General features: G+C 34.4%; 1 protein-coding gene across 1 annotated transcript; it reads left to right on the forward strand.

Moving 5' to 3' along the window:
- The first annotated feature begins 7,714 nt into the window (after positions 1-7,714).
- On the forward strand, positions 7,715-12,027 carry LOC110450505 (probable 4-coumarate--CoA ligase 3). Its single transcript, XM_021498057.1, has 5 exons — positions 7,715-9,531; positions 9,891-9,991; positions 11,347-11,488; positions 11,817-11,899; positions 12,022-12,027. The coding sequence occupies exons 1-5, from the start codon at positions 9,378-9,380 to the stop codon at positions 12,025-12,027; spliced, it is 486 nt and encodes a 161-aa protein (XP_021353732.1). The 5' UTR covers positions 7,715-9,377.
- The last annotated feature ends 2,934 nt before the right edge of the window (positions 12,028-14,961 follow it).

The raw sequence follows: 14,961 nt of genomic DNA on the forward strand, positions 1-14,961 counted from the left end.
TGAGTCCGATAGCTACGTTAGACACGCTGCCTCCACACCACATAGGAACGGTGGGACCATTAATACCTAACTCCAGCGCTAAGGTAACTTATCTAAAATACAATGTATGTACGTACATGCGACACTTTGATACAAATTTGTGCATAGGTATAAATAACATTTATATAACGAGGGGATTATATATTGGAAGAAACAATTAACGAAGGCTGTATTATAACTTTTCCAATATTTTGAGTCCCGAGTAATATACAAAACGATTTTTTTTTAATTGATAACGCAGAAAGCGATTGACCCGGTCTTATGACAAAATAAATACTAAATTCCAAACCTCGTGGTAAAATTCATAACTTGTCAGTCAAACTTTTTTCGAAGAGGTGAATGATTCAGTTAATATAACAAAAAATGGGTGATAATAAGGCTTTGTTTGTTGACCTCGATATCGGAATTTTCTGTTCAAATCATATATCAAAGTCTCACTAAGACAATGTATTTGGGTCCTGTTAAAGTACATTGCAAAATGAAATATTGTCATGTAAACGTTACAAGGAAGGTTGTTCAAAGATGTGTTCAGATGAAAGGTAAATATCTACTGTGATTAAATATTGTTTCTGTTTATATTTTGTTATTTTGTTTAGAAACGGATTTTTTTCTCTTTTCATATGAACTATCACTAATAACTCCTGATTTGACAAAATGAGGTCACAAGGCGCAATAAAAATGTGAAATTAATTTTACTTTCTTTAATTTTAAATTGATGCTTCTACTGATTAATTCGTTTGAACCTTCTTTGTTAAGAGATCTAAATTCATATAATGGTAAATAGGTACAGACGGGGTGTTTTAATCTATAATTATCCTTTTTGTTTTTAAATTTAATTGGTTTTGATGCGAAATTTGCCAGAAAAGTTGAGCGATAATTATCGTGGTTGGTGTAAATTGAGGACTGGCTTAACATTATAAACTGTTTCGTATTTAAACATATAATCTGGATTATTTAGTATGTTTCTATATTCTAGCTTCATATTACAGCTTAACCTTCTATCTATACTTTCTTTAATTTAGAATCAAATTAAATTTAAATTACCACAAATATGGACATGGGTCCCATATACAGGTAAACATAGCCGTTGTGTACAGGTACCTAGACCGTGGTTATCATCAACGGCGCACTCACGTATCTCGGCGAGGTGTGAAAATCCAGGTGGAGAGGAGCTACAGACCAAATCGAATGCAACTAACAAATACTAAACGTCCAGATGTGTTTTCATAACGGTCATACGGTATCACGTATCATCTCTCTGTGTCAGGGACAGGCCAGGTAAAACTCATCAGGTCATTCATCAAAATATTATTTACCTGTTCTGTTACCTTGGCGCCAAACACATTCTTTACAGTATAATCGTTACTATTATACTGTTTAACACGCATTGTAAAACTGTACACAATCTTAGTTGTTGTGATGATTATTTAATATTTTTGTATACATGCCCTCCGTAATGGGGCGAATGTACACGATGTGTGCACGCTATTTTTGGTGCGTTGTGCGGTCACACAACTGTCTCTTATTAGCCGCCTGTGGCACTCGTTCATGATCCTAATTTCACTGCAAAACAAATCAAATATTGTATCTCATCCGCGATAATCCAGGGTAACGCTCACGTCATAACAAACTTGAATGCTCAATATGCACCACCTTGTTTTTGAGACAAGAGTAGTTCGATCCTTTGATGTACATCAAAAGAATCTTGAGGTCGCGTAACGGTAAAAAATAACTGGCTTTGAAGTCGGGTGCTGGATCTCTGTAATCTTCAAAGGACAAGTATCCGCCTGGCGGTTTGTTAATTGTTTTTACCTGAGACCAACCAAACAGCTACCTTTGTGCCTTCAATTTTCCTATGACATAGTCTAGGGGTGCGATGTGCGGTAGTGAGTATAACCTCTGGAGTATCAAGGATGAATGTATATATGCATTGATCACTCTTTCTAATTGAACTACATGATCGGCGGTAATTACCCAATGGTCCTACCCGAATGTGGTATTATGAAAGAGAAAATTACGGTGAGGATTATGTTTGTATGAAAAAAAAGAGTTAAGAATATTTTGCCTATATTTAGTCAGGAGTCCTTAGATTTCTCGTATAAAATCACTGAAATTAAACCGGTAAGGTAATATTTAGAACACTAAAAGACATTGAAAACCTCTCTTATTGTGACAGAAACAGAAATGCGAAATCAGTCCCTGACTTATTTCAGCATTGATGCCAGAGATCACTGTCAAAAAACCATTGCATACGCATCGTCTTTAGACTCATTAAGCGATGTCCTTTGCAGTCATTTTAAAAATGAACGTTTATGAATTTCGACAATTTCGACAAGATTTTACTATTTTCTTTGGCATTCGAATAACTTCACCATGTTGGCGCTGATAAATTACGTTCAACAGGGACAATTTAACAACTGGATAATACTTTAACACTACTTAATATAAAGTATTTATTTTCCCGTTAAATATGGCCCCTTCCAAACTATATGGTGCAACACATTGACAAACCTGAAATGTTCCGAATAAAACGGTCATACACAGGAAGATTACCTGTATCCGTATCTGGATTTAATGATTATTTTGTAGCACCAATTAATTTAATTTAGTTTTGTCTATCAGCATGTCAGTATCGAGTTTTGTGGGCTTTACATTTTTACTAAACAAATATGATAAATAAATAAATAAATAACAGAATGGTGCAGCTAAGTTATCATTCATGCTTCAAGAACAAGGGTTACCATGAGTTTTGGTAAACTGTTTGATGACACCTTTTTAATCGTCTAAAATATTAAAATTTACAATAAATCACATGTTTTTTTGATCGCAAGAACACTCTTATACATTTTAACAATGAAATAGTTACCACGCGCTTACATAAAGTTACCACCGAAGTGTCCATTTTTACTTTTATAGTGAAAACTTATGGTCAAAGTATATATTGTGAGTGACACGATTATCAAACTACCTCCATCCGTTTTATTAAGCAAATATGATCAACCTACGGGAAAAAACTTTCAATGGCATGTTGCTAGAGTTAAAACGTTAATAGACTACACAATATAAGTACTTTCACTTTTCCATTACTTTCACTAATATAATATAAATAAAAAGTATCTTTTTTTGGTTCTGTTTTTGATGTGTATAAAGGTATATACTAAGGTCATTTGAACGTCAACAATGCGCGATTAATGACCCCTTGTTTATATATATACACGACAAATGATTGCTTTACTAGTAAGGACGGTCAGCGTGATGATGTGTATGAAGTGACATAGTTAGAGATTTTACGGGTGCATACTGAATAGGACGTATTAATAGTTGTGCTAGTTTAAACGATACTTCTTATCATTTATTTCTTATGGTGTGAAGATGTTTCCGTGAAGGGATCAGTTTGACATGACGTCGCTGGGGAAAATGGTGAGGAGATTGAGTGTTCTGGACACGTATTCCCGTCTGTGGTTGTATGAATTAAGTGGATGATCTAGTTAGGGATTCTAATCTTATTCATATTCAACTACTGCTTTGCATAGATTGATTAATAGTTTTTACGTCCGCTTTACTACCGAGTAGTTCGGTTATCCAGCAGATTGCTGCTTTGCATACGGGATTGGACGATACGGCATTGGACGTTTTAATAGCTGTGCTAGTTCAAAGAATTCTTCTTATCATATCTGTATTTATAGAGTGACAATATATCCAGTAAAGGGATAAGTGTGTTTTTAGTAAAGCATGGCGTCGTTGGGAAAATCGGTGAGGAGATTGAGTGTCCTGGGCACGTATTCCCGTCTCTATATGTCCACTGGTAGTCCGAGGAGGAGAGCCTGTCCCGCTGTAGGATCAATTACACGACAATGGTGTACCAGGAAATTATGCAGCTCTTCCGCCCGAAACACCATTTTCACCAGTCCGATACCCGATATCCAAATCAAGGAAGAATCTTTGTCGGAATACCTTTTACCAAAATTTGAACACTTCGGAAATAAGACAGCCCTGGTAAGTTAATATGATAAAAACAAACATTTTCCCGTTAATTTCTTGTTTAATTGTTCAAAACCAAACGTGGTAAAAAATCCAATATAATTAATAACTTCGTTATGAAATATCTAATATTGAGACGTTTTTTGTATTTTGTTTATTTGTTTGAGGTTCTCATAATTGCCTGTATTTATTGTTTGTTATTAACTTATTAACTTTCGGGTTGGATAAAGCAAGTGATTTACATTATAATATATTTGAGTAAACATTGATGTATATGTTCTATTATTTTACTCATATCTGGGAATATTTTGTATCAATTGTATAGGTAGATGCCAATGCTGGTAAAACGTACACTTATCTGGAGATGAGGGACGCGGTGATCAAGTTAGGCAGTGCCCTACACAGGTTGGGGTACAGAAAGGGGGACGTACTCTGTATGTGTTCCACCAACAATACCGAGTATGCCCTTCTCATACTGGCTTGTATGACGTCGGGCATTATACTTACCACCACGAATCCTGCCTTCACGTCCGGTATGAAAATATTTGCAGTGTTATATTTCGCATAGTAGTATATTGCATTCCCTTTGATTATAACAACAATAATGTTGAACACATACTCAAATATCAGGGGTAACGCTTACGTACACTCTGTTTATCCCTGAAATATGTCATGAAAAAAGAGAGAGAAATACTCGGTGCGCGCCACCTTGTGAATGACACAAGTAGGCTAACATGAACTTCTGATGTTCATATCAAACGAATCCCGGGGAAGCATGACACTAAACTATTCACATGGACATGAGAAAGACTAACGATTGATCAGTTTTATTTGCCTGAAACCAAATAGCTATCTTCGTGCTTTCGATTTTGTCATGACATATACCACGGGAGCAGGGATAGGAGGTGAATGTCACGCCTGGAGTATCAAGTATGAGTTTTAGCATCAGGTTTACAGGGGTCGACACTAACACTATTCCACTAGTCCTGGGCTAGAAGATTTCAGCAGGGACTAGTGAATCAACTAACCTAACTGGTTTTTTCGACTTGTGAAAAATGTGATTATAAAATACGAATATTCCTTTTTGAAATTTAGAAAACTGCTTAAAATAAAGTATTTTTCAAAATAAGATATATTGCACTATATATTGATGGCAGTAGTTATTTTAAGTCTCTTACAGTCGACTACTTTTGATGTGTCATGCTGTAGATTGCGATGTTTCCTTATATGGAATTCTGGGACTAGTTACATTGACAAATGACTAGTAAATAATATATTGAACTAGTCCTGTGGACTACCAAGCAAAACGAAATTAGTGTTCAACCCTGCGTTTAAAAGATAGCATCATATGAGGAAGTATACAATTGAATCTTCTTTCAGTTGAACTTGCACGGCAACTCAACCATTCAGGCACTACCTGTGTTGTCGTTATACAATCGCTGTTGCCGACTGTTCAAGAAGCTTTTGCTAGTGACATTTTCCTTAAAACTAAGGTCAAGGTAAGTTTGAAATATCATAATGTTTGGAATGTGCTATGGTCACCAGATTGTCAGCAATAGAAACCCAAATTAAAAAGATTGACAAAATTGACATGATTTGAAAAAAAATGACCAAATTGAATTTTCTATGAAATCACTAGGATGCTAGGTCAGCGGTACAGAAAAAGAGCTCAATGATGTCAGGCTTAGAACAGACCAGACGGTATATAACAGTTATTCTGCTGACATTAACTTCATTATGGATGACGAGAATGCCCCATCAATACAACCGGATGAACCTTACTATAAGGACAGAGAATGTATCTTTCATATCATGGAACGTTTGAAGAGAAAAAAAGATATATTGAGTAATGCGGATTTTGTAAATATGATATGTAAATATGGTATTGTGTGTCTGTATGAATGTTGGATTACGAGTGATGATTGCATTTTGTTAAACGTTTTTTTTTTTCAAAATATATCCACGAACTAAGGTTAAGGGCGGATGTATCATTGTTTTTTTTTTATCAGAAATCAGTTAAGGACATATTGTGAATGTATAACTAACGTCAATACGATAGTATTGCATGACTGAAAATATCGGGATGCCTTTTTTCAGACGGCAAACATTTATACACTTTTATTTGTTATTTTCCACCAGCAAATAGCACACATTATCATGATGAAGATATTGATCTATTTTTAACTCTTGAACCATCGCATTATACATGTAGCGATAGGAGATTTTATAATCAGGGCTGGAGACAGTTGTGTAAAACCTCATCTTCAAGAGTAGTAAATGGAAGACATCGTGATGATCTTAATGGCAGTATTATATTTTAAAGTACCAGAGGAACTATTCATATAGATAATTTGTTAGTAGAACGATCGACATTGTCTAGCATAACTAATTTTCAATCTGGAATCTTTAATATCTCTTCAGATCATTCGCCTGTTTCTTTTGTCTGAAACTACGTTATGAAAAATTAAGTCAAACAGCATACATACACACATCTGTAAATTATAAATGGAAAAAAAAGTACAATGATTATGTAATCACATTGATGAACTGTACGTTTTGTGTGACCCTGTTGATTTTACTTCTAAATGTAATGATGAATGTATTGAAAAATTCAGTGATGTTAAATGATATTGTTCAACCTTTTTGTTTGCAACCTATTACTCGAAATATTTCTCAAAAGGTGCAACTGAAACGGTGTGAAGATAAACTTTGGTTTAATGAGATTTGTAGAAGACGTTATAAAGATAACAAAGCTGCATTAATCTCTTTTAATTCTTAAAAAACAGTAGAAAATCGTAATATATTAGTCAATAAAAAAGGTGCTTATAAGATTTATGAAACTAGGTTCAAGATAGAATATAAGGGGCATAATGGAAACCATATGAATGTTTTAAGAAAGCACAATCCTAAGACATTCTATAAACATTTTGGAAAACGTAAGAATTGAAGAAAAGTACATCAACTGGGATTTTTTTTTATCATTTTTCAAATTTGGAAACTTCGGTAACTAGTATAAATGAGGACATTTTTAATCATTTAACTAATAATGACCGTTCTCATTATCCTGCGTCATTTTCAGAATTAGATAGGATAAGACTAAAGTGATTGTTTTTAGGAATGGTGGTAAATTGAGTGACAATGAATACTGGACATATAATGGGGTCCATTTAGACATTGTACATGTAGATGAGTTTAATTACCTTGGCGTTTTATTGAGTTATAACAGAAAGTTTCGTAAAACGTACAAAAAATAGCAGAACAAGGTCGTTAAGCAATATTTTAATTTTGAAACAATATTGTCGGTATTCGATACACATGTAGCTAGCATTTTAAACTATGAGTCTGATATATGTGGAAGTCATAAGGCAGCAGATATAAAAAAAAGTTACATTTAAGTTTATGTAAAAATCTATTTGGTTTTCGTAAAACTACTCCAAATTGTATGATATATATAAACTTCTAGGAGTAGGTGCGAAAGTGGTGTGTGTGTATTATTTAATTGTTTACTTTATGTTGCACTGTATATATGCACAACTGGTGAGCTGTAAAGCTTAAGGAAATAAATGAACTTGAACAATTTACTCTAGCAATTTTCATTAGAAATATAGAAATAAGTAAATAAGAAAAGAACACAAAGCAATTTGTAATAGCAAAATATTTTAATAAAAAGATAATGTTTTACCACAGTATTAACACAGAGAGATAAAAGGTAAACAATGGTGGCAGTACGCAAAGCAAAATTAGACATTAATGTAAAAACTTCAAAGCTGCAAATTTTGGAATCAAGGGGAACTGAGGAGACACCAAAGCAAAAGAAAAACATCATGACCCCTCAAGAAACATTTCATGCCAAACCATGTGACAACTGTCCTCTAGAAACATCCACCGAACAGATAAAATGCGTGGTTATTTGGACTTATTTTCATAATGCCGATTATGGTCATATAACATTTAAACTTGAACTATATTTATTATATGTTAATGTTTTATGGTTTAATTCATAGAATGTCATAGTAGTAGGCGAGTTGGATGGATATCGTTCGTTCTCAAACCTCCTCAACGATGACGGTACTTGCTTCCCTGATAACATAACAGATAATCCAAAAGATGACATTTCACTATTACTCTACTCCAGTGGGACGACAGGATTACCTAAAGGCGTTATGCTTACACACAGGAATATTGTATCAAATCTTCAGCAAACGAGGTATAAGTACGTTAGTGACGTCATATTGTCAGTAATGATATTCTGTATGTATCTGTCTTCTTTAAAATTAATGTTATAAATGTTTTCGCAGTTTTTATAGCTGAAAGCCTACTTTGTGATACTTGTCGTGTGTCAGTGACTATACTAACGCTACCTTTTCGGGTTATGATATATGTCCTTGACTCGACAGGTTGTAGATTTATGTTTTGAAGAAAACCACTTAACATTCACTTGGAATATATCATGAAGTAAATTGTGTTTTTTCCATGTGCTAAATTTACAACTTTTATTAAATCTTAATGTTGTTGTACTTTTCGAATCAAATGATAATCCTGAGTTAATCATTATTATTGAATTCCGTATTCGAAAGGTTAGCGTCAAATGCCAATATGTTGAGGCAGTTTATACCATGATCATTTTAACAAATCTATAGTCCATGTCTATTTTGAATATTATCCATATCTATTTACTACAGGCCACAGCATATTATCAAGGCTGATGACACCGTTCTCTGTCATATGCCGATGTGTAACGTGTATGGCATGCAATTTATACTTTTGACCATCTTGCAAGCTGGAGGTAAAGTGGTCATATTACCTCAATTCGAACCAGAATCCTTCCTTGATTCTATCGAACAACACAAGGTATATTTTCCATATCTGTTACTTAAATAATCCAACTTCCTTTGAAATAAAACAAATAAATCAGAAAGATGTCGGGCATTTGAAAGAAGCATGGATCTTTACTCATTGACGATATTGTCTAGTGGAGATGATAATGAAACTGATTATTTTTCACATTAAGGAAACAATTAAATTGTGACAATTGAAATAGCAGCAACAAAATGGCTCAAACGAGCCTTACCTTGTGTTTGCATTGGCGGTAGATGTAGAAATATCTGGTGGACATATATATCATAAATTTTATGGAATATTGCGCGACAAATAATAAAAGATATCAAGGAATGTGAAAAAGAATTTCGGTTATCATTGAATAACTATATTTTTAATGCATATCTTAAATGCTTACAATCAACCGCAATTGGATCTGAATCGACGGTTGCGCAACTCTACCAACCTCACCGGACCCAAAGCACGTATAAGATATAAATTAATGTATATTGTTGATTTGGTAGGTGACCGTCCTGTACATGGTTCCTCCTATGGCCCTGTTCCTAGCCAGACATCCAGTCGTAGACACGTTTGACATTTCGAGCATCCGGTCTCACTTGTGCGGAGCAGCACCTTTAGGGGAGACGTTATGTAGGGAATATGAGAACAGACTGAGACATCCCGTTGTTCAATGTAATGGCGTCATTTCTTACTATTACAATAACCATACAGTCTTAAAACTCTCTGAGAGACAGAATACGATTTTTTAATGACACAATTTGAGGCATAAACAATGAATAATGTATGATTTTTCAGAGTGATGGCTAATTGTTTACTCATGAATCGTATTTTTGTTTATGAATATTTGGAAAACGGGCAAATGGAGTTCTACCATATACAAAATGTGTACATTAGGACAAAGTCACGCCCTTTGTCTTATTCTATTGGCTAGTGAAATAAATTTAAACATGTTTCCTCGATTACTTATTAACGGCATACTTGAATTATGTTATGGCTCTGAAATATATAGAATTTCGTTACTCTACTTGTAGGCTACGGAATGACAGAGCTGAGTCCAATAGCTACGTTAGACACGCTGCCTCCACACCACATAGGAACAGTAGGACCATTAATACCTAACTCCAGCGCTAAGGTAACTAACCTTAAATACAAGTAAATGTACGTTTATGCGACACTTGGATACACATTATAGATTAGGTATAAAGAACATATATGCCACGAGGGGATACAATATTGGATGAAACAATAACCAATGGCCGCTTTATATATTTTCCAATGTTTTGAGTCCCGAATAATATACATAACGATATTTTTTAATCCATAACGCGGAAAGCGATCGACCCGGTCTAATAACAATATTAACACTTCATTACTAAGTGCATATAGTCCAAAAGCTAAAACTTGAAACAGTGCAAGAGAAGAATATTTTTTCCCTCTTAAACAACGGATGCAGATAGTAAACCTCATAATTATCTAACTTTCCAAAAATTGTCAAACACCATCATCAAATATCGGGATGCCAATTTCAGAATCTTATTGCGAGAGTTTTAGATTTCTCTATTTCGCCCTTGAGATATGATGGATTCTATTTAACGAGGTAACGGACGATGGGTGCCCATAGAGCTTTGTTTGTTGACTGTGATTTCGGAAATTTCTGTTCAAATGATATATCACAGTCTTACCAACACAATGTGTTCGGGTCTTGTTAATGGAGAAGGTAAATACAAACTAAGCAAAGTATGTTCTTATTAAAATATCGTCGTGTACATATTACAAGTAAAATTGTTCAAAGATGTGTTAGGATGAAAGATAAATAAATACTTTTCCTCCTTATATATCGAAATTTTTCAGAAATGTATTTTTTCCTTTTCACATGAATACCATTTATTACTTCTGATTTGACAAAGAAAGGCCATAAGGTGCAACAAAAATGGGAACTTTATCTAACGTTTTATGATTTTAAATTGATGTTTCTTCCGATCAATTCATTTAAATTTTCTTTGCTACGACATCCGATTTATGATACAGATAAGGATGGATTCAAACATCCCTTTTTATTTTCATTTTTTATTATCAATTTTTAAATTAAATTGGTTTTGATGTGAAATTTTCCAGAAAAGTATACAGATCTTTGTCGTTATTCCATTTAATTAAGTAACTGGTTTAAATTGCCATGATATGATTATGAATAATTATCCTGGCAATTTGTAATTTGTTTTCCAAATAGAAAACATAACGTAGTATTTCTTCTTTTCATTCCTTCCCATTTCCCCTCTAACTATTTTGCAGCAATGTAATAATAACTAAATTAACATATCTTCGACGTCAACTTTAGCTGTGATATGCCATGGCGAAAAACTACTTATCCAGAACGGCTGGCATCATTAATAAATACTTAATATGCATACATTTGTGTGTAAAAACTATCCAGATTTACAAATATGCGAAGGTATTGTAATATATGTTTTAATCTTCACCTGTCGACAGATTGTGTGCTCAGAGACTGAGGCTGAACTTGGACCTGAGGAGACAGGGGAACTGTGTATTCGGGGACCACATGTCATGAAAGGATATTTAAACAATGAGAAGGCTACAAACGACATGATCAAAGACGGCTGGCTTTACACAGGTACGCTGTAGCTTAAAGTGAAATTTGACATGTATATTCTCGAATACGTGAGAAGGTTTGGAGTGTAATAAAACCAACACGTAATTTCCGAATTTATTTGACATACAGTTTGGTCTTATGGACGTCAATACGAGATCGTTTAACAATAACGTGAAGATGTAAGTATTTGTTCACAAAAAGTATCTAAAAGTTTCCGTTAACACGTATGTGGCACGGTCTTGACGTTTCCTGGAAGAGTATGGTGCATAAACACCTTACACAGTTGAAAACAATATGTGATGTGATATATTTTCCGAATGGCAAGCGTTGTTGTGTTTCCTCAAACCAGGTGATGTGGGGCACATGCGAGATGACGGCTGCTTCGTGATAAAAGACAGACTGAAGGAGCTAATCAAGTACAACGGATTTCAGGTTTGTTGGTTTGCTAAGTATTGTAGTGGTTGTCAACGGTTGAATAGTCATTTAGCATGTTGCTGATCGAGTCACGAACTGTTCATTTATGAATGAAAGGTCTGTTTTATTCTACTTCTAAGAATTAATGTCAAAATAGCAAATCCAAACATGCAAATTTTCGACGCTTTTGGAAAGGAGCGACATCGAAATATAGATGTATGTAATCCATATTTTTAACAACAATTGGGACGTAACAATTGACTCTAGAACAAAAAAAGGAATACGGAATTGTCTTCAAAACCATAATTCTGACTAAAAATCGATAAAACTAGGGCAAAATATGAACAAAGGAAAAAACATATGGAGGCATATGAGAAAGTGCATTGAGAATAAGACCAGGTGATCCTGAAGCGTAGTCTTCCACCGTATTCATCAGTAAAAAATTAACATTTACATAGGTATATTTTCACATACGTTGTAATTACCTGTTTACAAAAAGCTTTATTACAGCAAGTCATATTTACACAGTTACACGAAAGGCGAGTGAAAGTCAATATTCGTGGATTTATTGGTTCACGAAGAGTTTTTTTTCTCTCTGACATGACACACAGGTTGCCCCAGCAGAGCTCGAGGATTTGTTGCTGCGACACCCCGGGGTACATGACGCAGCTGTGATAGGGATACCAGACGAGAGAGCAGGGGAAATCCCCCGGGCTTACATAGTACCTAATCCAAACAAAAAGGTCACGAGCGAGGAGATATCCAAATTTGTTGAAGGTAAGTACATTCTTCATTGATACAGGTACTAGGAACACCAAAGCGTTTAAACTTATAATGAGATATGTACTACCTGTAATGTAACTATGTGAAAGTATTCGAATGGCAACCAAATTCATCTTACATTTTCTTTTTTTAATTTTTACAGTATATATTTTATTCATATTATATGCATATATATGTATATCCAAAGTTAAGTATAAACGTTTGCTATAGATAGATCATTAACAATGTGTAAAATATTCAAATGTAAAATGGACATTTTATTTGACAGGAAATGCTGCTTCGCAGAAGCAACTTAGAGGAGGTGTAGAATTCATAGATGAGATTCCAAAATCATCATCTGGAAAAATTCTGAGACGTATGCTTCGGAACATGTGCTAAACTTTTCACATTAACAAAAGAACTAAACTAATAAAGCAAAAGCACGTCATATATCCCCCCCACCCCAACATATATGTTTACTTTTAATTTCTATAAGTATATCTGCATTTGATACTTTATGTCAAAATATGTAAGCATTGTGATACAAGAAAATAAATATGTTTTTTTATAAAATGCGATTTACGTTTAATTTTTATATACACTGAGAAAGTTTTAAGGCTGTTTTTATAAAACAATTTCCAGGAGAGATTTCAGCGTCTACCTTGATGAAACAGCTGTTGAAAATCTATCATCCTTGATAACTTTACTTATAAAAAATATACCACAGCAACCAACACATAACGAAATACACTACAGTGTCAAATCCCAATGACAAAATATACTACGGTTTAAACACAAAAGGGCAGAATATCACACATCCTGAATACAGGCAAAATGTTCCACAGCGTCAACAAAATGACTCACTACAGCGCAATTACACTAGAACAAAGTCGATTAAAAAAACAGGAGCAGAGGAGATAACAAATAATGACACTGTGATGCCCTAAAAATATATAAAAATATATTTCTGGAAAGGTAAGCATTTCATTTGCCCATTGTAGCACACGTTGAGGACCAGCATTTCAATGCAAAAATAAAATCGTATCTCATCCGCAATAATCAAGGAGTTACGCTCACCATTGCTCTCTGCACCCCTGACATATATCATAGCAAAATTGAAGGCTCAGTATGCGCCACCTTATGGATGGACAAGCAAACTAGTTCGATACTTTGATGCACATCAAAAGAATCTCTAAGTCGCGTAACGGTAAAAAATATTGACTGACTTTGAAGTGGGGTGTCGCTCCACTATGATCTTCAAAGGACAGGTACCAGCCTTGCGACTGGTTAGGTGTTTTTACTTAAGACCAAACAATCAGCTACCGTTGTACCTTCAAAATTCCCATGACATATTCTAGGGGTGCTGAGAGCGAAAGTGAGTGTAACCCCTTGAGTATTCAGAAAGATGATTGTATTTGGGCACTCTTTCAAACTAATTTACCTGATCGGCGGTAATTCCCCCATGGCCCTGCCCGAATATGGTTATATAAAAAGCAAAATTACGGTGAGGTTTCTGTTTTATGGTTTATGTACAATTCTCTAGTGTTGCTCCTTCAGGTAGACAGGGGTCCTTAGATTTCTCGTGTGAAATCACTGAAATGATACTGGTAACTTAATTATTTGAAGACTAAAAGACATTGAATACCCTCTTATTGTGACAGAAACTGAAATGAGAAATTAGTTCCAGACTTATTTCAGCATTAATGCCAGAGATAAAGATCAACTGTGAGAAACCCAATGCATACAGATCATCGTAAGACTCCTGAAGCGATGTCTTGTGCAGTCATTTTAATACCGGAAGTTAATGAATTTATCAATTTATTGATTTGTCTTACGTTACAATATTGGCCTTTAAATATGTCAATCAGGGAGAATTTAACGACGGGGTAAAACTTCACTGTTACTAAATACATGGTGTTTTTTTCCCCCGTAAATTCGACTGCTTACACACTGTAGGGTACAACACATTGATCAGCATGAAATATTCTGCATTAAACGGTCATAAAGGATGTTTATTTGTGTATGCACCTTGAGTCAATGATTATATTATAGCGCCAATTAATGTTCATCCTCTCAGCATGTCAGTATCTAATTATTGTGGACTCTTCATTTTTGTTAAACTAAAAATAATAAATAAATAAAACTAAAAACACTTATGGTACAGCTGTTACCGAGAAGGTGGTAATTAATTTAAGACAGGTTTAAAATTACTACTTGCGAGGTCAAATTTTGTGTTAAAAATCATGTTTTTTTTATGTGGTAATCATGGTTTTCACAAGTCCGAAATCTGGGGAAAACACTTTTTGAAAACAAAATCA

The sequence above is a fragment of the Mizuhopecten yessoensis genome, unplaced genomic scaffold (genome assembly GCF_002113885.1).
Source record: "Mizuhopecten yessoensis strain PY_sf001 unplaced genomic scaffold, ASM211388v2 scaffold5229, whole genome shotgun sequence".
In the NCBI taxonomy this organism is placed as follows: Eukaryota; Metazoa; Mollusca; class Bivalvia; order Pectinida; family Pectinidae; genus Mizuhopecten; species Mizuhopecten yessoensis.